Raw genomic sequence first — 27730 nt, 5'->3', positions numbered from 1 at the left:
AAAGGGTGCTTGGTCTAGTGGTATGATTCTCGCTTCGGGTGCGAGAGGTCCCGAGTTCGATTCTCGGAGCACCCCTTGTTCATTTTTTATTTTTGCAAATATTTTGTCCGTCATTTCCTTTTCCCAATGTGGTGTGTGCTTGTTTGACCAATTCATATCTACTTTCAATTTAGGTAAAATAATTTTAGGAGTACTATTTTTCAGTATTTAAGTTGTCGCATATTTTATCTACATAGGTCGTTTGATTCCTTGGAAAACCTAGTTAGTGGGCCTTGTCATGATTTTCTTAATGTTTGATTTGTATGTTAGAAAATGCGTCAGATCCGGGTTAGTTAGTATTTGTGACCCGCATTATTTTAGATTTAGTATTTTTTTTTCCAGTTATCTCTAACCATCAACCCTAGCAATAGAGAGCTAACTAGGAAACTTGGATTCATTATATGTCATCTATATAATAAAGTGCGTCTTGTTTTTCTTTTATAAATATTTGAAACTACTTCAATAGTTTAAACAAGGTAACATGAAGTGAGTTGGATCTTTTAAAAGTGATTTTTAAGACTCGTTGACTCCTTGTGTGGTGATTACTCGTTTATGTATTCCATATCCAATCAGATTGAATCCATAACTTTGGAAATATAGTTTGAAATATTCTCTGGAAATTACGACTTCATTAATAAAACTATTGAATTGAATGTACACGGATCCAACCGCATCATAAAAGAGACGAGGTACAAATTATGACCACATGACTGACTACATGAGGCAATTGGTTGAAAAAATCCCCTCAATTTCTATACTGATGGCCCCTCCAACAATCATGGAATTATTTTCCTCAGAAAATAATTTTTCTAATGGAATTACATGTAGGAGTAAAGACCACTCATTATAAAATACAAAAAAAAAGGGTTGGAAATTGATCTCTGCCATGTGCCATGAGAGCTATTGCTCATTATTGATTGAGACCATGAATTTCATGTGTAGGAGGAGTATGTATCTTTGCTTCTACTCATTTCTCAAGACTCAAGAGTGAAGAGAATTATTCTACAAGCACGAAAAGATAAAGAATTCGGCTATATTTTGATTATTTACTGTGTTTTTTCCAAGCCATGATTATTTAGTGATTCATAGTAAATGATAGGCCTGTGATTTAAATTAATTCAGGACAACTCCAATTAAATCGCTAGTTTTTTTTCTAGAGAAAAAAAAAGTGAACCGTCTCATTCAACCTAGGGAATTAATGATAGTATTATATTATGATTTTATTCGATCGCGCACTAATTAATTGCTGAGGGGATTAATGATAGTACTATTTTTTTCATAGTTTTGGGTAGGGTTTAGTTATAAATTTTGTGTTTAATGACACATCTATAGTTATAAATATTAGGAGCAAGTATAAAAGTTTGTGTTAATCAATTTTGTAGTGATATATTTATAATATCTTTGATATTTGTAATTATAAATGTCATTAAACATTAGTTTGGAGATAAATTTTAATTCATTTCACATATTACGATTCATAAGATACTAATACAATACATATTGTTTAAAAAATTGATGCGTCTCATAGTGACGGCTGGTTGGATTACTAGCGGGTATGCCACATTAAGAAAAGAGTGCTAGCGTTACTCGATCGAGTGAGAATAAGGGGAAATGATGTCACCATGGAAATTAACCTATAAACACGCGCCACGCTAATGTACACACGCACCATGGTAAATAATAAGCACCAGGTTCACTTTTTTACTCATGCGTCTGGACTTGGACCAATAAATATCGTTAAACTACTACAAAGCGCGCCACGTCATCAGTTTTATCCTCCTACCCTGACCTGCAGTGGGGCGTCCTAAGGCGCGCCACGTCATCAGTTTTATCCTCCTACCCCCACCTGCAATGGGGCGCCCTAAGGCACCCCCTATATATTTTATTACTATTGTTTTGTTAATTAATTTAAATGTTTTCAAATATATAATGCAAACTAATTTAAAAACACAACGAGTAACTAAAAACCGATGAAGATTGCATTAATTACACAAAAGTTACAAGATTCAAGTTGACTAATCTACGCAATTCACAACTTCCGGCGCACCTCATGGATCAACCCCCGGAGATATTCGGCGCAGCCTCACCAAACATCAGACTATTGAGACTTGAATCAATTTCGTAGTAAATGTGACTTTCGAGAGTGGAACCGTGAAATGAAATGTTGCAAATGAAGGTGGGGTAGGGGGTATTTATACAAAAATAAAAAACGTGTGCCATCGTCCGCGCTCATCGTCCACCGAGCCCACAATGGGGCGCCCGATGGCGCGGACGATAGGCCATCGTTCGCGCTTCTTCCGCGGACGATGCATCGAGCGTGGGCGTAGGGCGCAGACGATTGCGGGCGCCCGATGGCGGTCATCGTCCTCGGGCCATCGTCCGCGCTTCTTCCGCGGACGATGCATCGAGCGTGGGCGTAGGGCGCGGACGATGGCGGACACCCACAATGGAGGCATCGTCCGCGCCTGAGGACAATGGCCGCCATCGGGTGCCCCATTGTGGGTGCCCTAATATTGATATTAATACTCTTGTCAAACACTCTTGCATCCTGCATTTAAAATTAGTTATCTACTGTATTAACCAAACTCCTGTAAATATGTAAATATTCTTAATTTCATTTTTTTTTTATTTTCAATGTATTAATCTAGAAAATCAAAATTTACAATGGACTAAATTCGATCTGAATTGGAAATTAAAAAAAATTGGTGCAATTTTGAAAATTTCGATCTGATTAATTCTGATCTTATGTTCAAATATTGTAAACTGATATATTTTGATCATCTTTGCCTTTGGATCCCAATTTTATTGATCCTGCTCCGTGCTTTTGCTTCGAGACTCTCACTCAAATTTCAGTATTTTCCTATTCAATAATTTAAATTTGGGATAGTGAGAAAATGTCTAAACAGCTCAGAAAGATGCGTCTTAAATTCCAACCACATAATATTACTTCTTGCCACGCCAGATGAAATCCATGTTCTTCACGTCGTTGGGAATATTTCATTTATTTTACTTTATTTCTTTACTTTTTTTGTTAGGTTTGGATTAGTTGAGAAAAGCTTGTCATCCCACATTGCAATCTGTTGCTCGCAATTATATCTCACCTTTTACCAACGCTATTTTTAATAATCATATCTTCTCATCCTTATTTATGGATGTCATCCGTAAAACGTTGCTTCCACAAAGGATCAAATTTACTACCACAAAATTCCCCAACTTATCAAAATTATTTTATCCAAGTGATGTAAATTAACCATCATCTCCCTCAAAAAAAAAAAAAAGGTCATCTTTCCTTCACAATAATGATACTAGGGAGTTTGATAGATTGATATATAGTAAATCTAAAACTGAGTGAAACTGCCACTGTAAAACTATAAAGAAATCATAAGTAATTATCTTTTCCTTTATATTTTTAATTAATTACTGTTTAAGTATTACTAGTATATGATTTATCCAATATTTTCATTGAATAGTCGGTAAATATATTATTGAAAATATTTTGCTAAAATGCATTACGTGATAGTGTCAATAATCACTCTTGTTTTATACATATAATTAAAAAATGCAGTATTTTATATTCTTCTATTTTCGCCTTTTGTTTAACTAGACATCCTTATATACAACCTCTTTTTTTAAGTTTTGTGCTTTCAGTTGATTGTTCAATTATTATTGATAAGAAGAAGAGATAAAAAAGGACAAGAAGTATATACTACTCCAATAATTGTTTAGCATATGAGCATTTCAAGTAGCGATGTACATGGACTTAGTTAATCGAACTCCACTGAGTCAAGTGTTTTTTAATGATAGACATGATATTATTATCTACGATAAAGCCATTCTTTCTGAGACGATAGTCTGCACCCTTGTATATACTCCCTAGACTACTTTATTAGATATCTTCTCAATAGTCTATTATTTATATGAGTACATCACTAACAGATAATGCATATAACTCATCAAAACATTGCCATTTATCTAATGTAAATTATAGTCGTATCTAAAACTCATTTATGATGAGCCCAAATTAGTTGGGTCCTGTTTTAGCAAGTCAATTTTAAGTTACCCCATACCTACTTATTCTCAACGATGTGAGTGAGCCTATTAGATGATGAATTATAGATCATACTTATTTTTTATGTGTTTTATTTGAATTGGTGAAATTGATGTCACAGCAAATCCACAACGATGACCAATCATAGATGAATAATCATGAGATAATTAGTCATAGCTAACTCCCTATGACTAAAATAATCTCACAACTCAATCCTAGATTGTATATTGGTATTATTTTATCTTGAAAATCGAACATCACCATGGTATTTTTCATAAGTATTCATGACACAAATATCTATCTGTTTCATTCTTGCCCAAAATTGAATAAAGCAAACCCAATAAAAGTAGTCATTCATTTCCTTAGATGAGAAGTATTTTTTGATATTTGCATATCATTAAAATTATGCATCTCTTCAATTTCATAATATAACCTTATTTACAACTAGTGTTTTATTTTGCGATAAATTGAATCAAATGTTGCTTTCCAACATATTGTAGAGGAAGATGAACAGTTTCTTGATTCTAATATGGAAACTTAAAATAAAATAAAAATTAAGAAAAAAAAAATCTCAAATGATACGCAAAGACAACTATTAAAATGTTATATACTTATATAAAATTGTTTTGTACTGAATTTGATAAACTCATACCACTCTCATTCTCATGTAGAGTCTCATATTATCGTGCTTTATAAAAACTGGACATCATCAACTCAAACATACTTACAAATTATAAAATTACATAAATAAAGACAACTATTAAAAATTATATACTTATATGCCTTTATTTACTAAATTTTATAAACTCGGACCACTCTCATAGTCTCATTCAAAATGGATGATTGACGATTTTTTTAAATAATAAATTTAAATTAAATTATGTGGTGTGGATGTTTCCTTATAATTTATACAGTAAATTATTTACTGTGGCAATTACCTTGAAAATATTTGAATTTATTACCATATAAATTATACGATTTGTAACTAGCACCAAAATTAAAAATTGATTTTATTGTCATTTTAGATTTTCTTTTCTAGCTATTCGTGGTCATTAAAACCCAATTTAAATAGATTGCATTGCTTGTTGTGTGATTGCCGACCGCATCGAACCCTTCCTGGAAGAACTCTTCCCGGGCTGCCAAAGTATTCGCGATGTGGACAAATAACGGTTTCCCCATGCGGAAACGGCGACGGAAGTACGTATCTCCCCAAAGCGGGTTATCGCAGAAGTAGTCGTGTACTAACCTTGCGGCGGCTTCCTCCCGGTTACGATGGATGTACGTACGGGAGCGTCGTTGGGGCGGCGCGGCTTCTTCCGCCTCCCGTCGTCGATCTTCTTCAAGTGATTGTTCCAATATTTGACGCATTTGTTCAAAAGGATCCATTAATTTGATTAAATTTGGGAGAAGAAAAATAGAGTTGATTTAAGATGAAAATTGGGGTGGAAATAGAGAGGATTTGAGAGGAATAGATGTGTGTTTGTGAGTGAAATGAATATGAAATAAGAGTATTTATAGATTAAATAAATTATAAAAAAATAAAAAAAATTACAAAACGGCTAAAAAAAACGGTAACAATATCGTTGCAATTTTTTTTAATTAAAATTCGAATTAAAAAAAAATGAATTAATGCGTCACGTGACGAAACCCACTCGCGGAGTAGCGAGTGGGCGTCACGCGTCGAATGGGAGGGCGACGTGTATCGTTGCAATTTTTTTTTAATTAAAATTCGAATTAAAAAAAAATGAATTATTGCGTCACGTGACGAAACCCACTCGCGGAGCAGCGAGTGGGCGTTACGCGTCGAATGGGAGGCCGCCACGTCGCCTCGGCGCGTGGCGGAACGTGTCGTGCCGCGTGCCGCGGCAACGACACCCGGCACGGCATAGGCACGGAATGGTGACGACACGACGGCTGCAACGCGTGCCGCCCCGGAACCGTTCCTCCGAAACGGCCTAGGCCCCGCAACGCTGTGACGTTGCGGGTGCTCTAATGGTCTCATTTAATTGATAGTAGTAGTAACTACTAGTATTATATATATAGAGCATGCGATTCTTGAAAAACATTAGCAAGCCAACATCACATGTTACTTTATTTTATTTCATTTTGAAAAATGATGCACCTGGTTACAGTATTCATATGGAGTAAAATAAATAATTGAAAGAGGACGAAACGAAAATTTTTATTTTCTCTTGGGGCAGAAACAGTGTTGTTCACCAATAAAGGTTCCCAATAAAAGTCGATGAAGAAAACAGAAGGGGAGGGGAAATTACCAAAAAAATATCTCATCTAATAAGTCCAAAACTAAAAGGAAGAATTAAATATGCCAACACAGCTAGAGCTCCTGATTATTTTTTTGGCAAATTACCATTAATAGATGCTCCATACAAATCCGTCACCGGCAACCGAGGGAATCTGTCCGCGCGTGCATTCAGCTCACCGGTAAGCGCGTGCGGCGTCGCTAATTGGCCGGTGGGTTTTTTGTTACTCCAATACATTAATTGGAGCACTGACAATTTTTACTCTGTCCTATGCAGCTATTGCCACTGTTATTCCCGCTCATTTTTTCATTCCGATGAATTCAAATATTAAATATTCCGGCGTTCAGCGCCGTTCACAATTCCCGCCGATTGCCGGTTTCCCCTAATTTGAACGTTGCGTTGTACAGTGCGCTGGCCGTGTAGTACAGTAAATATATTTCCGTTTTAGGCAGAATTTCCAACCTGGAGCCTCGCACACCATAAAATAATCGAATTCATTTAAGTTTTAAAAATTGTAAGAATACATAAAATTAATAAACCCTAGTCGTTTTCACTTCTCACCAGTCCACCTCCCCCCTCTTCTCGCCCTCTCCCTCTCTCTCTCTCTCTCTCTCTCTCTCTCTCTCTCTCTACTAGTCGTCTTTGTCTTTAAGGAGAAGAAAAGAAGCTATCTCGCTCCTTACCTTTCCCCACGCACCCATACGCGTGTGTGTGTGTGTGAATAATTACATATCCATTTATATATCTCGGCTCAAGCTTCATTGACAGAGAGCATTTTCCGCTGAGAGAAAGCAGCAACAAATCCGGAAAAGAGAATCGAACAATGTCGTTCGCTTTGCGAGCTCGCACCACGTGATTTCTGACACATTCTTCTTCTTCTTCTTCTTCTTCCTCATCATCCTTTTCCCCCCAATTTTTTAATCTGTAGGTATGCATACGCATACGCAATGCTGGAACTAAAGCAACTGATTGAACAGAGTGGTGCGATTTATTTTCGTTGCTTTTCCCCCTTTTGTGTGGAGTGATGGCGAGCTCATCTTCTCGAGGAAGGAACAGTTCACCGTTCCAGTATCAGAAACCGACGAGTCCGTACTCGTCGACGTCTTCCACATCGTCGCTGATGAACAGTCGGTTAATGACGCGGTCGTGCTCTTCTTCAGTGACGTCATTTCACGGGGATGGTTACGGAGCTAGATCCGCGATGCCGGGACAGAGTAGAGGGGATTATCCACTGGACCAGACGCCGGTGAGTTACCCATCGGTGGATGACCAGATGATTAGCGAACCAGATAATTCTACTTCGAGATCGGGGGATAGCATTTCGGTGACGATTAGATTTCGGCCTTTGAGGTGCATTCGAACTTCATGATAGATCTGATTTTGACTGATTCTCGATGTTTCATATTAGGGGATTTTTAAGCTAGGGCAGGATATAAGAGTATTGAATTTTGAATTTATTTTGCATTTTCGATTTGGTGACAGTGATCGGGAATATCAGAGAGGGGATGAGATTGCTTGGTATACAGATGACGATAACATTGTGCGAAATGAGTATAATCCGATGACTGCCTATGCATTTGGTATTATTCTTTCCATCTTTTGCATATTCTATCTTACTCTGAGTATAATCAGAATTCTATATTGGATGAACTGGAATTCGTGTTCAACACTTAGCTATTGAAAGATTGAATAATGTGATAGCATTGGTTGTTTGCTATCTAGTTTCTAAATTAGTTGGATTACCATTGATATCTAGTTTCTTCAATTATGCTGTTTTTTCCTATCTTTGACAGACAGAGTATTTGGGCCTGATACGATTACTGAAGAAGTATATGAAGTAGCTGCTCGACCTGTAGTTAAGTCTGCAATGGAGGGCATAAATGGTATGCTAAACGTGGTTCTCAACGCAATAGCTGCTTATTTTGATTAAAATTAAACCCAAGTTGGGGATTGTTGAGTTTCATATTAGTACCTGTTGAAACTGGCTCAAGCTCTGATTTTCTTATTCTTTAAACAATCATTCAAATTTCAGTTACGACTGATTCACTGCTTATACTCATAGGGTGTGCAAACTGACACTTGTTGAGTGGTTGTGCAGGGACTGTATTTGCTTATGGTGTTACTAGCAGTGGAAAGACACATACTATGCATGTAAGTTAAATCCTTCATTATGATGCATCCTTATTGATGTTTTGTCTACTACTCGTGATAGAGAGATGCTATAAATCACTAATAAAGTTGGGAGTTGCGAGAAAACTGAATGCATGGAATGTCGTTAAACTGTAAGAGAATGGTTAATGTTATTATCCTAGTTAATACGTGTTTCATTAATTATCTTGAACAAATAATATCATGACCAATGCTTGGTACATATAATGTTTAACATCCTATTTTGTCACGAATCATCAACATGGGCTTGTTATTTCAGTGTATTAAATGGTACAAATTCTTAATACTTGTATATGGTGTACATTCCTTAAGCAGTAATAATATCTAAAGCTAGCAACTTAAATTATGTCGCAATATTCATTTAGTGTTGAAGATGAGATGTTTATGTACGTACATGTGAATGGTTTTTGCTTATGGTCTCTGAGCTGTACTATCTGGTTCCTTGCTTAATACATATCCTGAGCTCCCAAGTGAGTTTAGAGGTTTTATTTCAGAGCGAAACTGACTTAGCTGATCTCACTGTTGTATCCATATCTTATCAGGGGGATCATGATTCTCCTGGCATAATACCATTGGCTATAAAGGACGTCTTTAGCATGATCCAAGATGTAAGTTTGCTTGTCCTCTTCTACATGTTTCGAATAGCTTCATTTATTGCATATTTAATACAGACAGAATTTATTTTTGTCTATGCTTCTTTTTTTTTAACTAGAGCAATCTTTTTATGGATACATGGATGACTAATGTTAATGTCCTATCAGACTCCAGGTCGCGAATTCTTACTTCGGGTGTCGTATCTCGAAATCTATAATGAGGTCAGTTCTAGATTATGTATTCTACATTTGATAATGCACCATGGATGTGGGGCAGAAGACTCATTTTTGCTCTACACATCTTAGTTTATCTAATTGTTATTCAGGTTTGATGAGCACATCCCTTATTAAGTTATTGAAAAGAGTCACTGCCTTTAAAATTTCTAGCATGGCACCTATGTTTTACTGAATTTATATGCTACAAATATCTAGTTCAAATAATCTAGCCCAACTGGCTCATTTGGATTCTCTTATGTTCCAATTTTTGTGACGTGTCTTTTGATATCCATGCTACCAGGTGATTAATGACTTGCTGGATCCAACTGGTCAAAATTTGCGTGTCAGAGAGGATGCACAGGTTTTTTACTCTATAATTGTCCTTTCTTCCTGTCATATTTGCTTTTACGCTATAAGCTGCATGTTGGCAATATGGGAGCGGAGTTGATTGTTTATCCTCAGCTAGATGTTAGCGCAAATTCAGATGATTGCCCTTGTTGAGCATTTGCAACTGATATTATTTAGAATAGCTGAACTGGATTCAAAAAATTAGAACTTGATCAATTGAATCAATTTTATCACCCTGCTGAAACTGCTGTGACACACCTTTCTGTTGAACCAGCACTCCTTTGTACTTCACATCGACTGCTGATTTGTTTTCTTTTGCTGAATATGTGCAGGGGACTTATGTTGAGGGCATTAAAGAGGAAGTTGTTTTGTCTCCTGGACATGCTCTTTCGTTTATTGCTGCTGGAGAAGGTATCTGCCACAGTGTTTCTGTTAGGAAAATACATCTTCCTACTGGTTTCCATTTTAACTCTTCAATGAAACCAACCCTCACATTTACTGAGGAAAAGCTTCAACCAACCCCCTTTCTTCCTCCCTCTGTATGCTATCCCATTTTTCAAATCGACACTACTATGTATTGGTGTTCTAAATTGAGCATTTCTTTTTCTGTCGAAAAACTTTGGTATATCTCAAGCATTTATCATTTGTTTGAAATAGATATGGCCCGAAGTAAAAGAACCAATAGAAGGATTCGACAATAGTCACTTTTACTTTCAGCCAAAATTTGCTGGGCACCAAAACTATTAATTTACTCAATTTTACGGCAGTAGGTTTTGTACTTGCTATACACTTTCAACATTTGAAGTAGGAACACATGAACTTGGACTAAAATTGAGAGAGTAGGAACACATGAACTTGGACTAAAATTGACAGAGTATCCACTAAAACAATTCAATGGGGAGATTGACCAAAATTGATAGAGTAGCCGCTAAAATGGAATTTTCTCTATGTATGCTACGAGCTCTAACACATTCATGATTGATATTATTTATTGTCTCTTATATTGGCAATACATAAAGGATTGCAAATTGCAATCAGAGTAAACGGCTCATTCGTAGAGTTAATTTTGTCTTTATAACTTAAAACTAATGTAAAATATCCCTACACTTCTAAAATTGTAGTAAGACGAAACACATAAATATGTCCAGTTTAACATATTTGCTACTAAAATGTATGGTACAATAGTTTGATATTTATTGTTATGTCATGGCAGAACATCGTCATGTTGGATCAAATAATTTCAACCTATTCAGCAGCCGTAGTCATACGATATTTACGTTGGTATGCCTTTTCTACTTTTCCTTAATTGCCCTCATTGTCATTTATAGTAGTTATTGCAATAAAATGATGCATCTTCTCTACTATTCTCGTGAAGGCATCTTTCGCGGTGATCCCTTTGGAACTTCAATTTTCTTTTGACAATAATCTTTTACCCCTTTCCAATTGTGTCCCTTTTTGCATTTGTGTCTACATTCTGCAACTTTTCCTTAATATTTCATTTCATCCCATTTTCGTCGTTCTTATGTCTTCAGTACATTTAATTTCAATCTCCTACATTTGAAAATGGTTCTTTTATGCTACAGATGATCGAAAGTAGTGCACATGGAGATGACTATGATGGAGTTATATTCTCACAATTGGTATGAATGTTTACCTTATCAATGAATATGGAAAATAAGACTGTTGTTAATCATAGTGAAATAGATTACATCATTAAAAAGTTTTCATGCTTTGTTTGGTCTTATTTCTTTAGAACCTAATCGATTTAGCTGGATCTGAGAGCTCAAAAACAGAAACAACTGGTCTACGGAGAAAAGAAGGATCTTACATAAATAAAAGTCTTCTAACACTTGGATCTGTGAGTACTTGTCTTTATTGGTTATCATGTAAATTATTTTTCATCTATTTTTGTGTGTTTTGATTTGGTTATCCTTTCTGATGCGAAGGTGATTGGGAAACTTAGTGAAGGCAAAGCGGCACATGTTCCCTACCGAGATTCAAAGCTTACACGACTTTTGCAGTCTTCGCTAAGTGGGCATGGACATGTTTCGGTGAGCTCATATTAAATGCTAATGATATTTTACTTTATTGATAAAGCATCTCATGAGAGGCTGTCTAGTACGCTCAACCTTCAGCTTATTTGACATTAATCGGTTCTTTGTCTTCTTGGATATCTTTACATTATAAGCTTTAATGCTCTATGAATATAGATCTTCCAAATTCTTTCAACTTTTACTTTATTACTTTTTGTGTGTGCATTCCATTCTAATTTTACTGTATTCGACTGCCTCTGACCTCTAGTTCCAACTTTTTGAAGCTTATATGTACAATTACTCCTGCATCAAGTAATTTGGAGGAAACACATAATACACTAAAATTTGCAAGCAGGGCAAAGCGCGTTGAAATATATGCCTCACGTAATAAGGTTAGATCAATTGTGTATTATTGTCAAATTCTTCTTTTTATTGTAAAAAGTGTATCCAGACCCAGAATCGCCAATTTGTTTTAATATATCAGATAATTGATGAGAAATCGCTGATCAAGAAGTATCAACGAGAAATATCATGTCTCAAAGAGGAACTCGATCAACTCAGAAGTGGAGTGATCATTGGCGTCCCCCATGAAGAAATTTTGGTCCTAAAACAGCAGGTACGGTATCTATACATGTAATCTAGGATATTGGAAGATTTTTGAGCAGTGTGGGTTGTGGATAAAATAAATTGCTAAAAGCATGTTCATATTCTATGTTGCACATCAAGAAAAATCACTTAGCTTATTGCTCTCTCTGTTGTGTGCTACACAGTTGGAAGAAGGACAAGTCAAAATGCAATCAAGATTGGAGGAGGAAGAAGAAGCTAAGTCAGCTCTAATGAGCAGAATTCAAAGGTTAACAAAGTTAATACTTGTTTCATCAAAAAATTCAATGCCTGGACAATTGGGTGAGACACCTTCTCACCAAAGGAGTCTTTCCGCTTCTGAGGATGATGTAAGTATATTTTCTTCTGTGTATTATAATTTATTGAAATCAATTTAAGTTGTTGCGTCAAATTATGAAATTCTAGTATCAAGACTTGTTATGACTATCGCTAGATCTTCCAAGTGGGTCACGGTCAACCAACTTTCATATGTTCTATAGGCCTCGGAAGGAAAATTAGTTTGCCTTGTTTTCATTTACCATTCTTGTTCTCTTGTCTAACAGAAGTTGGATGTTCTGCATGATGGTTCTGTAAAACTTGATGGCGATAATCAAAAAGATTCTTCTTCTGCTTTAATTATTTCATCAGAGGCTTATCATTTAAAACATAGAAGATCATTCAGCAAGTGGAATGATGATATTTCACAAGCTGGCAGTACTTTAACTGAAACAACTCGAGCGGGTGAACTTATTAGTGGTTCTTCCTGTGCGTCAAAACTGCCTATAGTATGTTCTAACTCCTCTCCTAACACACTGTGTCTGCATTAAATTTTTTGAAGTGTAACTAATAGATGTCTAGGTTTTGCCAATACTATTATCTGCAGAGGAAAACATGTAGCAATCACGTCATTTGGTATTGAAAAACAGTCCTCTATTTTTCTTCATTCCTCCAAACTATAACTCCTTTTAAAATCTTATTCATGATACTGAGTCTGTTTCTACATTTAACCCTTTGTTAGCTTCGGCAGTAACTTCTTGTTTGAATTTTAGATCCCCAGTGAAGGGGCATTAGTTTGTTTAAATACATCTAAACTGCTCTCTTCTGTTAATTTGTTACCAACTGTAGGATGAGGTGACTATGTCAGATCATATGGACCTTCTGGTGGAGCAAGTGAAGATGCTTGCAGGAGAGATTGCTTTTAGCACTAGCACCCTAAAGCGTCTAGTAGAGCAGTCTGCAAACGACCCTGAAAGCTCAAGATCTCAGGTAATATTAATTTCATTTCCAAGACTATGGTTAATGACATTGTTGTTTTTTATTGTGAATTTCTATATGTATGCTTGGGTAATTTGTGAAGTAATTTTAGGACTGATAAAATTGTCATCCTAACCACAGATTGAGAACTTGGAGCGTGAAATTCAAGAGAAGCGGACGCAGATGAGAGTTTTGGAACAACGAATAGTTGACAGTGGTGAAGCTTCAGTTGCTAGTGCATCAATGGTTGAAATGCAACAGGTTTCTATATTTATGTTAAGTTAAATGTTTCATGCCGTGCTTATTTGATAGTACTAGCTTGGTATTAATTGTTTAACCTGTTTTCTTTCTCAACAGACCATTACGAAGCTCATGACACAGTGCAGTGAGACGGGTTTTGAACTTGAGGTTTTTCTCCTTCTACTCGTGTTGCCTATATTGCACTCATTTGTGTCACAAATAGTTGCTATCACCTGCCATTTTCTGTCATGCCTTTTCAAATGATAAATGAAAAATTGTTGGGTTCATAAGTCTTCCTTGGTCTTGCAATACAGATTAAATCTGCAGACAACCGTGTACTTCAGGAACAGCTTTTGAATAAGGTAATCTTATCATCGCTGTGATTAATTTTGCAATTTATTACTCCCTCCGTTCCACATTAATAGAGGCATTTCATTTTCTGCCCTCGTTTTGAAAAAAATGATATTAAATAGTTAAAGTGGAGAGAGAGTAAAGTAAGAGAGAATAATGTAGAGAAGAGTCTTATCTACAATATTCTCTCTCTTACTTTACTTTTTCTCCACTTTAACTATTTATAATTATTTTTTCAAAATGAGTGCGCAAAATGAAATGCTTCTATTACTGTGGAACGGAGGGAGTACTTATTATCTCCATCACTTGCCAATTTTTTAGAAAAAGAAGGTACTCTTATTTATTGTCGTAGTTCTGCCCACTTAAGGTAATTATTCTACTTTTACTATCAGTCTGCAGAAAACAAGGAATTGGAAGAGAAGATTCTCCAGCTGGAGCAGCAATTAGCTTCTGTTTCGAGTGACAATAAGTCGTCTACTTCTGGGAATTGTGTCCCTGATGAATATACTGAAGAGTTGAAGAAAAAAGTTCAGTTGCAGGTAATTTTTTTCTATACCCTTGATAAATTCATGGACTTATTTTAATGTTCAACTGTTCAAATATCTTAAATTGACATCTATATATTGGGAAAGCCTCATTTGGCATTTTATATTTTTTTATCATTATTTAAACTGAATTTTCTCATATTATGTTGTATGCTGGTTAATGAGGATAAGGATATCTAAGGTTCCGAAATGTGACTTCATTTGTTGCTGCATGTTATTATTGGAAGAATCTTGTGTTTACTTGCTAAAATCTATGACATTTTACATCTTATAGTTGTTTCGTGTCTTACATCTTTCACTGTCATGTTACAATTTGTTGTTGGCAACTTTTATTGCTTAAAATCCTTATGCATCAGAAGAACTTAAGGGTTTTGATTTTTGACATTTGACTCAAACTGAAGCTGGTCCATCAGGAAATGGAGACTGAAAAGCTGAAATTACAACATGTTCAAATTCTAGAGGAGAATAGCGGATTGCACATACAAAATCAGAAACTAGCTGAGGAAGCTTCTTATGCCAAGGAACTAGCATCAGCTGCTGCCGTAGAGCTAAAGAACTTAGCTGGTGAAGTCACCAAGCTGTCGCTACAGAATTCAAAACTTGAGAAGGAAATGCAGGTGGCTCGTGAGTTGAGCGCTAGAAGTTCTGGCAGTTATGGTGGTAACCGCAAGCACAATGATGTTCAAAGAACTAATCGTAGAGGTCGCGTTTCTGGCAGAGCAAATGAAGTTTCTGGAATGGTTAATGATGACTTCGACATGTGGAATCTTGACCCAGAGGATATAAAAATGGAATTAGATGCCAGAAAGCAACGCGAGGCCATCCTTGAGGCTGCCTTGGCTGAGAAGGAAATTTTGGAAGATGAGTACAGGAAAAAGGTTGAGGAGGCAAAGAAGAGGGAGGCTGCTCTAGAAAATGATCTGGCAAACATGTGGGTACTGGTTGCTCGTCTAAAGAAAGAGGTTGCTGCTGCGCAAGAAACAAAGGTTATTGGTACTCAGAATGAAGATGCAGGCCAATTAGGTGATGCAAAAAGTGACAGTGGTCACAAAGATCCACCTCTTCAGAATCGTCAAGCTCAAGAAAACTCAATTGCAAGTTCAGTCGTTGCCAAAGAAGAGCCACTAGTGGTCCGCCTGAAGGTGAATTATTGCTTTTTCACTCTTTAAACACGCACATTGTTTGAAAGCTGCTAATTTATAATTCTTCTATATTGTTATTTTCTGTAAAAAAACTTACAAACTCTTGAAATATGCATGTCTGCATGAGTTCTAAATATTCTGTTATAAAAGGACAAAATCACTTGATCTTATCATTTTCTTTGAATCTGTGAAGGCTCGAATGCAAGAGATGAAGGAGAAAGAGCTTCGACACAGTGGGAATGGAGATGCAAATTCTCATGTGTGCAAAGTTTGTTTTGAATCTCCTACAGCTACTATGCTTCTACCATGTCGTCATTTTTGCTGTGAGTTATTTCCTGATTGAAATCCTGTTACAAGCTTGATTGCTCAACCGTGAATCATTTATAATATTCTTACTATTATTGCAGTATGCAAGTCATGTTCCCTTGCTTGCTCAGAATGTCCTATTTGCCGAACAAGCATTGGTGATCGGATTTTTGCCTTTACTTGATAAACGCAGTTAACCATCCTTCGGAGATAAGGTGAGGCAAAAACCATCCTTTTCACGTCACATTAATTTCAACAATTATCTCATATGTACTTACTAAATCTATCTTATCATGACTATAAGATTGATTTTATTGGTCATGCAGGGATCACAGTTCTCTCCAATGTTCACCTGCAAAATGCAGGTTCTATTCTTTCATTGATCGACCTGTATGTAATTGAACTCAACTAAAATTATCGCTCTCTGTTTCTTCCTCTGTACAAAGGGACTGTGCTTCCCGAGCCCCCTTGAGGCGAAAACTACTGAGTAAGCTCATGGTAGATAAGTTCCATGGACAATCTCCGCCCGTGGAAGAAACGAACTTGGTCATTTAATGGAACTCGTTATTTATGCTGAACATTCTTAATTTTATTTTGCGCTCCCTTTGTAAATAGAATTAGCTGAATCTCCAAGTAGCTGCTAAATCCTTTGATGCGAGGGAAGAAAAAAAGGGAATGAAACTGTCAATAATGACAAGCAATTTCAACTGCAATTTTTAATGTCCATATTCCCTCTTCACGGATTTGTTATGAATGGTATTAAATCCAAAAATATTGTTCCAGATTGAAGAATTGCATGTGATGGTGTTTAAGCCTTGTTGCGAAGTCATTTTAAGCTGCTTTGGGCGCCACTGTTATTACTACTTCCTTTTATTTGCAGGTTTCTACTTTTCCATCTATGATACATTTGCATTGCTGTTGCAACCATTGTTTCGTAGTAATAATTATTCCCTTCGTCCCACAATAATTGTCACACTTTATTTTTATCATAAATATTAAGCAAGTCCAACATTCCACTAACTCACTTCACTCACATTTTATTATAAAACCAATATAAAAAAATAGGTTTTACATTCTATTAACTTTTCCAATCAACTTTTATTTACATTTTTAAAAATCCGTGTCCACAATAAGAGTGACAATTATTGTGGGACGGAGTGAGTAACATATTGCACTGTATATATTTCATCTGTTGATGAGATAAGATGGTCCAGGTTTTTCCTACTAATAATAAAACCACAAGCTATTAAAGACTTGTATTCAAATAAAATTTCCCATTTCCATGTGGATGTGTAACTCTATAAATACTCAATTTTATCAGTAGTGTAAGAAATTAATGAGTATGACGTCCTACCAGTGAAGCATCGATCGTTCTTCATATTCCCAAAAAGACACAGAAAGTACAGATACAAATATATGGAAAATTAGTACTCTCCAGTCCTATAAAGTTTATCCCATTTTACTATTTTCATTTGTCCCACTTGAACTCTAATAGTACTAAAAATAGACATTAAATACACCATCAATCTATTCAATGTGGAACCCTTATTAATTGCCTACCTCTATTTAATACAAAGTCAAACAATTTCTTAAAACCCGCGCCGGATCAAATTGAGACAAACTTTGTGGGAAGGAGGAAACAGTAAGTTGTATCTGCATCATTGTCAGACACAGTAACTAGAGAGGAAGGGCTCCCAAGCAGTTTTGTTTTTTTAACGTAGACACAGTAACTAGAGAGGAAGGGCTCCCAAGCAGTTTTGGTTTTTTAATGTGTTAGTACTACTTATTAGTTTAATTTTGGATTGTTAGTGGCCATCACCAATTCACCACATTATCAATCAAAATCAGCACCATCCAACCATGCATGTATTATAAAGGATCATTCATATACAGTACCACTTGTATTATAGCCTAAATCACACATTCCCCCCTACAATTAATACTTTCATATAGTCGGATAGAAGTACTAATTATAGTTAATTTTTGGAATTAATTATACGGTATAAAATAATCCCAAGAGTTAGAAAATGATATAGAATTAAGGGCTGATTGTGTCTAAATACATGAGCTAAAAATTGCTACTCCTACTATACTATGTTTCAAAATGTCATCATGACTAGCTAGCTAAAGTGACAACTTATTGACAGCTGAAGTTACATGAACATTCAATTACATCTTTTAGTATTTCAAGTGTTCAATTAATTGAGCGTTAGTCTAGGAGCATGATACTGATAACAATGTGAAAAATCACAAGTTCATTTTTAATTTAATCACAAGTTCTCATATGGGTACCGATAACCCATATGTGGGTGCTAATCAATTTGAGTAGGTCAATAATCCTGGGTCAATAATCCACGTAGGGGTGCTAATAATCCGTATAAAGTGAATAATCGTCACATACCATCATCTTATACCACGCAATACTCCATTTATATAATATGCCAAATATACCCAAATAAAATCAACTAAGTATAAATACAATCACTTAAACTCATACGGAGGAGTACTATATATTAGTATTATCATACCAAAATTACATTATGCATTTTATCTAGTCCATATTACACGTATGTATTCAAGTACATTTAGCTTTACTCGCATAAGAGGAGGGACTGGCTTCAGCATCGGAATCAGAGGGACTGGATTCAGCAGCAGTGGGCACGATTTCTTCGTCGAGTACTTTGAAGACTAGGGTTGCGACCTGGTCAAGCCACCTTGCTGTGATTTTGATTTCATCTAACTCTTTCTTGTACTCCTTTGCCAATCATTGAAAATATTCTACCATATCCCACCAAGGTAGGGTAGAACTCTCCATGCCAGTTTGAAATAATTGGGTTCCCTCCATTTGCTGCCTACCCATTTGCCATTTGTTGGAAGCATCTCTTATCCAGAAATATGGGGAGTACAATACAAGCCATCGTGAGGGCAATTAATTTGCACTTCCATCTATAAACATGAAGCTGCTTTTGCTCTCTCTCAACTTCCCTCACTGCATCACTGGATTTTGATTTGAGATCCTCAAACTCCTCGCGGAGTCGGCTAGCGTGAGGGAGGATGCCCCCGTCGGCGCGCGCACGTACATCGCCCAAAGCTTTCTTGGCCTTCCCCATAACACGCGCGCGCATCAAATTGCAGTGGCCTTGAACCGCCCGCTCGCCGATCAATGAAATAGCCTTCTCGGCTATTTAACTCAAGAACACCGCCTTCACCTCCAACTCTCTCGGCGGAGTTGGCGGCGCATCCCCTTGTAGCGGGGATGAAACTCGATTTCCTCAAGGCTGGTGTACTCATCCTCTTCCAACCACTCTATGATTTCCCAGCGATGGACGAAGCTGGAAGCAAAACCGAGATTTTATCCGAGATTGAAACCGAATAGCATTTTTTAATACTATCTACTCTTCCAACAATAATTCCGATGCAGAAGCCAGTCCCTCCACTCACGCTGGTCCCTCCTCTTCTGTATTTAGGCACATTTAGCTTGACTAGGTCCAGACCATGATGTAACCATGCTGACGACAGAATTTCACATAACATTAGTATGAACTCTAAGAAGTTGAAACATATAGGAAATTAAAAATAAATCCAAAAAATAGTAATTTTTTTCACCCCTAAACGATGTCAAATGATGTCAGATGGCCAAAACCCATCGTCCATCATCGTGACCATGTCGCAAACATCGTGCGGATTTCAAGTCATTTTAATAGAACAATACGAGGGTCACTGTGAGTATGTGCTGGAGTGTACGAGTTTACAGCACCATGTGAATTTAACCGTGCGAATTTCAAGCAATGCTGGAGTGTCCGAATTTCAAGTCATTGTGGCAAAAATTGATTGTTCTTATATTCACATCACTATGGTGTATGCGTTTGAATATATTAGGATAGCAACCTAATAAATCAATAACAAGGGAGAGAAAAAGTAAAAGATAGTTTTCTGCCATGCAACCCGATTTTGGTAAGGTAAAAGTATGACTTTTTCGTATACCGAATTTTCGATAAGGTATACGGTATGGTGGTTTCGGTAAGGTATACAATACCTACTTACCCATACTCATGATTCATTAACTCCTCATTAGTATAAATTTTTGGTCCTTTCCATGATATCATGTCAGAAATTTTAATGCTTTAAATCAATAATTTTACAGCTACATGCAACCTACTCCCATATAATGTACTGTATTAAACTCTACAGAATTTTACCAGTAGTTGAATAATGCACAGTACTACTTTCGCATTATTTGTATCTGTAATTGTATCCCTGCAAATACAATTTATGACAAATGCGAGCAAAGGAATTAAAAAGAACCTGATCATTACTTTCCCATTAGCCAAAGCTTACTTCTGTTGTCATTTAAATCCATTTTTGTGTCTTTTTGGGAACCCCTTATATCGATGCTTCACTGGGAAGAATGTCATATCTTATTTCTTACACTACTGGTATACGATATGGTGATTTCGATAAGGTATACTGTACCTACCCACCCTTAGTTTGAATAACTATGCGGATTGCTGAGTTAATAATGGATATATAATCATAGGATTTGACGAAACACGTTTCAATTGTTGATTTAGAGCGATAAAATTTCTAACGTAATATTATGGAAATGACCGAAAGTTTATACTACTAATGAGGAGTTAATGAATCATGAGATGGTATTATTCCCTTTTAGCTACCGACCTCGACCAATGCTCGTTGCATGCTTTAATCAGCGTGTGTACACGGCGGCTCAACAATTGGACTTTCACCTCAAGTACGACGATGCCGCTGCTCCGCCAACCGCACAAGGAGTCTTGGTAGATAAATTGAACTTCCTGAATGAAATTGCCGAGAATGAGAGGTCCGTGATTGAGGGGAGAGCCAACGAACAGAACTGCAACCTACTTTGTACGCAACTTGCTGTGTATGCCATCAAAGACTTGGAAGACATACATGCCCACTACGATGACATCGGCCTGCACATTATCGAACTTCGTTGGACATTTGATGATATCAAGTCAATAGCCGATGATGTCATACGAGAGATCGACAGAGAGAGGACGCTTCTTTCTTTATCGTTCACATTTTATTCCATTGAAGTCATGTTCATAGGTTCCTTCATATCCAATTTTGAGGACTTGGTGATTCCTGTAGATCTAAAGTTGCAACACTTCGATAGAAAAAATGGGTTGAAAGGTATACCCTTCCTTACTCCGATTGCGTGGGGATACTCAACAACGCAATTAAAAATGATGTGGTTCGTTCGACAAAGACTCTAACAACGACGACATGGATTCAGAAGGCGGCAACCCTGGTATATAAGATCCTCGATGAGGACATCCTTCCACCCAACCCGTCGACCAATCCAGCCCCGGGGCCACTGTCATTTCCACCGTAGGTGCCGACCGGTCCCTCCGATCCTGCTGGCGGAGTTAGTCTCTCCACTCCAGATGCCGGAGCCAGACCCTCCACTCACGCTGCCTCTCCGCTGGTCCCTCCACTTCTGCTGCCTGAGCCGATCCCGCTGCCGGAGCTGACATGGTGTAGGCGTTCTGTTTATTTTGCTTATGGATTATATATTTATATTGCTTATGGATTATAAATAGATCTAGTTAATTTGTAACACGCCGAGTTTGAACGACTTTGATGATTTTTGATGATTTCTTATGGTATATTATTGTGTTTCAGTTTAGTACTATTAATTATTATTAACCTAGCATTTATACCAATGTCAATATAATTATATCCCATTTATTTTTTTGAACCTATTTATCTCTCTTTCATTTTTCAGTTTTATTATTCATTTTTAGATTTTCGGTACGTAAATTTATTTTTGTTCTTTAACCGTGTGAGAAATGAAGATTAGAAAAACTTGGATCACTTTTCAGTTTTCCCTAAACTCAAATGTTAAAAGGGAAATTGGTCAAAAAACTATAAATTTTCACAAAAATTTGGTATATCTCACCACCTATAAAGTAGTCTTAAAAATCACCAACTTTTCAAATTGTGCGAATTTCCCACTATAAAGTTTCCGGCATAAATTTTGCATGCGTGGAATTCCGACACTAATTCTAGAGCATCCATATCATCATCAATTTTATATTCCCCCAAAAGATGGAATGTAGCTCCGACCATTGTACGTATGTTTTTTGGCATCCATGTAGACAAAATTTATGCCGGAATCTTTATTGTGGGAAATTCGTATAATTTGAAAAGTTGGTGATTTTTAAGACTACTTTTAAAGGTGGTGGAAAAAACAAAATTTTTGTGAAAGTTTATTGCTTTTTTACCAATTTCCCATGTTAAAACAAACAGTGTAGAGAATTGAAATTGAGTTATTCCATAACTCGAATTCTTTGACAAATTACACTACCAAAATAACACTAATTAGTGACGGAATTAGTCATGGCGGTAGACAGCTCAATAACTATGGACGGATTAATGACTAAAAAGCGTTAGTCATTAACTAGTGACAGATTAGTCTGTCACTAATACGAATTTAGCATGGCAGCAACATAAGTTTTCCGTCATTAGGTGGGTTAGTAGCTTTAGTGAGGGATAAATCCGTCACTAAATTTTTTTTACTCACAAGCGTTGTATTGACGGATCTCCCTATACTTAATCTGTCACTAACGCTGTTAAGTGAGGAAATTTTGCTGATTAGTGACAGAATTATCCGTCGCTATATCACGAGTTTTTTGTAGTGTATCGGCTGGAAGGGTTTAAACAGCTAAGTGAGGTGTCAAATAGAAGCCGCTGGAGGTTGGTTTTGAAGCGATTATTGAAGTTGCAGCTAAGGCTTTCTTGATTTGGAGCTTTTATCTCTTTGTGTATATATAGATTCATTAGAGTGAGAAGAATTTACGAGTGTGTACGATTAGATGATCCACTCTTTCTCATAAGCATCTTGATTTGAGTGTTGTGTCGTGTTGTGTAATCTATTAACTCAGTGAATACAGTTTCATGCGTTCTTGATTTTTCTTTTAGTCGATCTTCGTAAATGTTCCGACACAATGATCTTTCTCCATCTCACTATTTCCGCTGTCGTCACTATTTCTGTCACTATATATATACCTACGCAATTACTCTCATTTTAATCAACAAGCATTAATGGAAATTTTTTTAAATAATTTTAATTAAATTTAATAAAATGAGGGAGGTGCAAAGATATCAACATAGCTAAGACATCTATATAAACACATCTTCACCCAAGAACCAAATCAATCACTCAATGGTCTCTCATTCATTCCCTTCCCTCTCGCTCCCCTATTCTCATCCCTTTCCTTCTCTATAGTCTTTACTGTTGTAGTTATATCACATTTTATTGATATGGTTTAATTTGATAGTGTGTTTTATTTATAAGCACACTCTAGTCATATATGTTTTAATTTATATGTTTTTAATTGAATCGCAGGCATTGCAAAGTGGAGTCGAGGATGGAAACAATTTTTCCTCCGAGGATGAGGTCACGAGCGACTACGCCGTCGTCAAGGCTATTGGAGCAGAGCACACCACCACGTTTGAAGTCGACGAGGCGCGCCACATTGACGGGAAGCCAATAAACCATAACTTCCAAGTTCGAAGCTCGCTCACCAACCGTAATTATCTGGTTACGCTTGTTGGAATATATAAGGTATATGTTGGAGGAGTACTTTAGTCTGGAGGAAATATTTGAAAGGAGAATGGGTGGAATGTATGGGAAATGATTTAGGAGATGTTGGTAATGTAGGAAAACTAAGGAACACTTTTATTCTCTAACTTTCTCAACTTATACAAAATAGTACAACTATCCCATATTTATAGGCATTCATTTCATATTCTAGAATTTTCTACTAGATTCTTTAATATTTTATATCTAGATTTTTCCCACAAAAATCTAGATATTTCTATTGAAATATCTAGATATTCTCTTACATAATTCTAGAAAATTCTATAATATCTAGATATTTCACTACAAAGAAACGCTTGTTAAGGATGGAAATTAGTGACAACGGCGGAAATTTCAAGAATGAATGACGGATATATGACTGAAAAGCGTCAGTCACTAATTGGTGACGGAAAAGTCTGTCACTAATCCGAACTTACCAAGGCAGCTGCTTGATTTCCGTCATTGTAACTTTAGTGACGGAAAAAATCCGTCACTAATATTTTTTAGTTACAAGTTTTTTAATGATGGATCTGTCGATATTTAACTGTCCCTAAATCCGTTAAATGCCTAAATTTCGCTGATTAGTGACAGATAATTCTGTCACTAAATTGCGAGTTTTTTTTAGTGTTAAATGGATAAAATATAGTTACAAAGATAAAATTCAAAAGAGACTCTTATTTTAAATTTCATCTACAACTTATATTTTAAATTTCTTGATGTCTTTTATTCTAGGAATAATGTGCCATGAATTTAAACCAAATTGGCGATGCTTGTGAGCTAAATCTTGTCTTTAAATATATCCCATTGTCCTAAGGAAGAAAACTTCTTCCTTGGTTGGCACAAGATTTTGTATAACTTTATTTTGTGTGTTAACTGTTAAGTATAGAGAATAAAGTAAGAGAGATGTATAAAGTAGATATAAATATGTTTCTATTTTTAGTATTGGAGTCATCTTAGTTAGGACAAACTTAAAAGGAATATGAGTCATCTTCGGTGGGATGTAAGAAATACTAATATTTTTTTAATTATTCTATATTTTTTAAGATTGTCGATTTAAGTGGATTAGTGCCATTGTGATAAGTTGAAATGACAAAGTAATCAATTGTAGCTGGATGGAATAGTGTAAATATCGGGTTTGGATCTCCTGTTGTGCATTCAGCCACAACAGAGGATACTGTTACGTACACCACATTATTTTAAAAGCATCCCCTACTATGGCTGAATGCACAATAGGGGATCCAAATCCGTAGATATCTTACTATGTTGTCTAGGTCATGTAAACATTTTAGGTATTTATGTCTGAATCAAATTTTGAGGCAATTGATGGATGGAGGGATGTATGGAAAATCTAATTTATTTTAGTTTATATAGAAAATTATATTTCTATGAAAGTTTGTGTTGAGTTGTCGCTATCATTTTTTATATCGATAATGCTAATATTCTTTTTATTAAATTCATGTTATTGTACTGAATCGATTATGGAAGAGTTGATTTCCCTCAAAGCATACTCATAATTTGAAGGAAATATATCAGATGATGCCCCGACGTTGTATGTATCCATAAATATATAAACATTTAAACAGTAACATATGAAAATGATTTAGATAATTCTGAATATGAAATATGAAAGATGCTTGCATTGGACATGATAGTGTCATTTTACCAAAATCGAAACTTAAAAAATCATTTTTAATGTATGTTTTTTGCTCTTCTTAATTTTAAAGAAAGGCCAGGCCTTATTGTAGAAATGATCGAAGTTAAGGGTCAATGATTAATTGAAGGTTTTAGGAAGAAGACACACAACTCCACCGTTATCATTAATGAGTTTGTCCGATCTCACAATTATGAGAGGCTGGCTGCCCAATTGCAATGGCAAACAGTAATGACAATCAGTCGTTCCTAATTTATCATGTCTTCTGTTTGGGTAGCATGTAACCATATGTGATCACTTTTGCAAATTTCCTACGTACCTAATACCAACCATATAAAATATACTCTTACAAGTGTGTTACTGTGCAATAACTAAGTTTGATTAAGCATATATGTACTACAATTTTTACCCATCCAATCCATGTTACACTATCTTCGATTCTCTTATCTTCTCGCTTAAGAGCATCCACATCGGCGAGCTGCAGCTCGTCCGTCCGTCCGTGCCAGCGGCACGGCGCCGTCTCGCTTAAGAGCATCCACATCGGCGAGCTGCAGCTCGTCCGTCCGTCCGTGACAGCGGCGCGGCACCGCTGTCCGCCGCTGCGCTGTTCGCCGCTGGCACGGCGCTGCTCGATGCATTGAGCACGTCCGTGCCAGCGAGCAACATACGTGGCAGGCGGTGATTGGCCAACGGCTTAGCCGTTGGCAATTTGATTTTTTTTAAAAAAATCGGATTTTAATTAAAAAATCCGATTAAAAATAAAAAGAATATTTTCCCACTTCCCAAAAAATTATATCCGTTTTCTACCCACTTTTAATTTATTTTTCAATTCCCCCCCCCCCCAAAAATACACATTTTCATCTATAAATACCTCCACTTTCACACCAAAAAATTCACACCACACTACACAATTCTCATCTACATTCTCTCATTTCCATTCTCAATTCTCAATCTTTCTTCCACTCCTACAACATTACAATGTCCGGCCACAACAATCACACCCCCAGCTTCCACGGTTGGAACCCCGAGTGGTTCGGTTCACAACCGTTTCCTAGTCCGAAAACAGAATATTCAGCCCCTCCTCAAACCCAAGGTTCGGAAGTTCCGGGTGGCTACCGGCCTTACCCGATCGACGACCAAGATGCCCCCGAAGGGCAATACGGGTGGACACCCGAGCCTAGAGCGAGGTCGAGCGGCCCCTCCCAAACTCTGACTCCTCCTACTCGCGGTGTCCGCACATCGTACACTCCGGCGGAGATGAAGCAATTGTTCAAAACGTTCTTGTCAATCTCCAAAGATCCGGAGGTTGGCACGAACCAATCCGACGATCATTATTGGTGGCGCATCTGTCGCCGGTACAATGAAAACCGGCCGGCTGGAACAATCGAGCGCAACGAGAGTATGGTGCGCAACGCCATATATAGAGCCAACGAAGAAATCCAAAAGTTCAAGGGGTATTACCTTCAGGAAGAGCGGTCGGCGGGGAGAGGCCGGAGCGAGGTCGACATCACCAGTTCCGCCTTGTCGACCTACCAATTCATGAACTACAAGCCGTTCAAGTACCTCAACATTTGGCAGGAGACACGGTCGCATCCGAAGTATAGGGGAGGCGTAACATCCTCCTCTAGCGGCTCCTCCAAACGGTCAAGATCGGTATCCCTATCCGACACCGGCTCCGAACACGTGGCTAGCCAACTTACCGGAGCTAACTTGAGTAGCCCCGACGCCGCCCCGAGCGGTTCCCAACGCCGACCGCAAGGAAGGAAGAAGGCGGCGGCCAATAGCCGTCGCGCCGCGACTCCATCCGCCCCCGATCCCGAACCCGCTCCGGCTCCCTATGTGCCACCTCAACCCCCCACCAACTCGTTGTGGGGGGGGTTTTGGCCCAACTCAATTTGGCCGATAGGTCAGATATGACCCCCGAGCAACTTCGATCGCATGTGGCGATGATACGGGGTCTCCAAAGAACGTTGGGGTATTGCCGAATGACGACTAGTTTTCCCCGGAAGTAATTTTTACGCTTAAATTGTGTAATTTTCATTTTTTTTAGTTTAATTATGTAATTTTCATTTTTTAGGATTTTAATTATGTAATTTTTATTTTTTAGGAATTGAATTATGTAGTTTTTAATTTTATTGTAATTTGTAATATTATTTCGGGTATTTTTAATGAATTTTAATTTTATGGAAATGTTTTTATTTAAATTGAATAATAGAATGGTGAGACCCTTGTATTCGTTCTTGCAGAAAGAGCACGAATATGGATGTTGTGCTCTTGCCTAAGAGCAGACAGAAAAAGTGGGGCCGG

The 27730-nt window shown here is 37.0% G+C and overlaps 1 protein-coding gene and 1 non-coding gene across 4 annotated transcripts; both read left to right on the top strand.

Moving 5' to 3' along the window:
* Window positions 1-3: 3 nt before the first annotated feature.
* TRNAP-CGG lies at window positions 4-75 on the top strand. The gene has a single exon. It is a non-coding gene; the product is annotated as a tRNA-Pro (tRNA).
* Window positions 76-6893: 6818 nt separating this feature from the next.
* LOC121747945 (kinesin-like protein KIN-7D, mitochondrial) lies at window positions 6894-16945 on the top strand. Of its 3 annotated transcripts, none has more exons than XM_042142113.1 (25): window positions 6894-7698; window positions 7831-7928; window positions 8142-8231; window positions 8447-8499; window positions 9060-9125; window positions 9279-9332; window positions 9628-9687; window positions 10007-10085; window positions 10888-10955; window positions 11258-11314; window positions 11428-11532; window positions 11621-11725; window positions 11992-12099; window positions 12192-12323; window positions 12478-12660; window positions 12874-13095; window positions 13436-13576; window positions 13706-13825; window positions 13922-13972; window positions 14119-14166; window positions 14548-14694; window positions 15102-15842; window positions 16036-16165; window positions 16250-16363; window positions 16475-16945. In XM_042142113.1, the coding sequence occupies exons 1-24, from the start codon at window positions 7373-7375 to the stop codon at window positions 16330-16332; spliced, it is 3267 nt and encodes a 1088-aa protein (XP_041998047.1). In that variant the 5' UTR covers window positions 6894-7372; the 3' UTR covers window positions 16333-16363; window positions 16475-16945. The 3 variants fall into 3 exon arrangements, with proteins under 3 accessions (XP_041998047.1, XP_041998048.1, XP_041998049.1); XM_042142114.1 differs by having other exon boundaries at window positions 6895-7698; window positions 15114-15842; XM_042142115.1 differs by lacking the exon at window positions 12874-13095 and having other exon boundaries at window positions 6895-7698.
* Window positions 16946-27730: the final 10785 nt, after the last annotated feature.

This window comes from Salvia splendens, chromosome 9 (assembly GCF_004379255.2).
Source record: "Salvia splendens isolate huo1 chromosome 9, SspV2, whole genome shotgun sequence".
Lineage (NCBI taxonomy): Eukaryota > Viridiplantae > Streptophyta > Magnoliopsida > Lamiales > Lamiaceae > Salvia > Salvia splendens.
The sequence above is the reverse complement of the archived record's forward strand: the minus strand, read 5'-3'. Positions and strand labels throughout refer to the sequence as shown.

Coding starts and splice junctions, on each gene's coding strand:
- LOC121747945 (XM_042142113.1), top strand. CDS start 7,373: ATGGCGAGCTCATCTTCTCGAGGAAGGAACAGTTCACCGTTCCAGTAT. Junction 8,232..8,446: donor TGCAATGGAGGGCATAAATG/GTATGCTAAACG, acceptor GTGGTTGTGCAG/GGACTGTATTTGCTTATGGT. Junction 11,533..11,620: donor GTCTTCTAACACTTGGATCT/GTGAGTACTTGT, acceptor TCTGATGCGAAG/GTGATTGGGAAACTTAGTGA.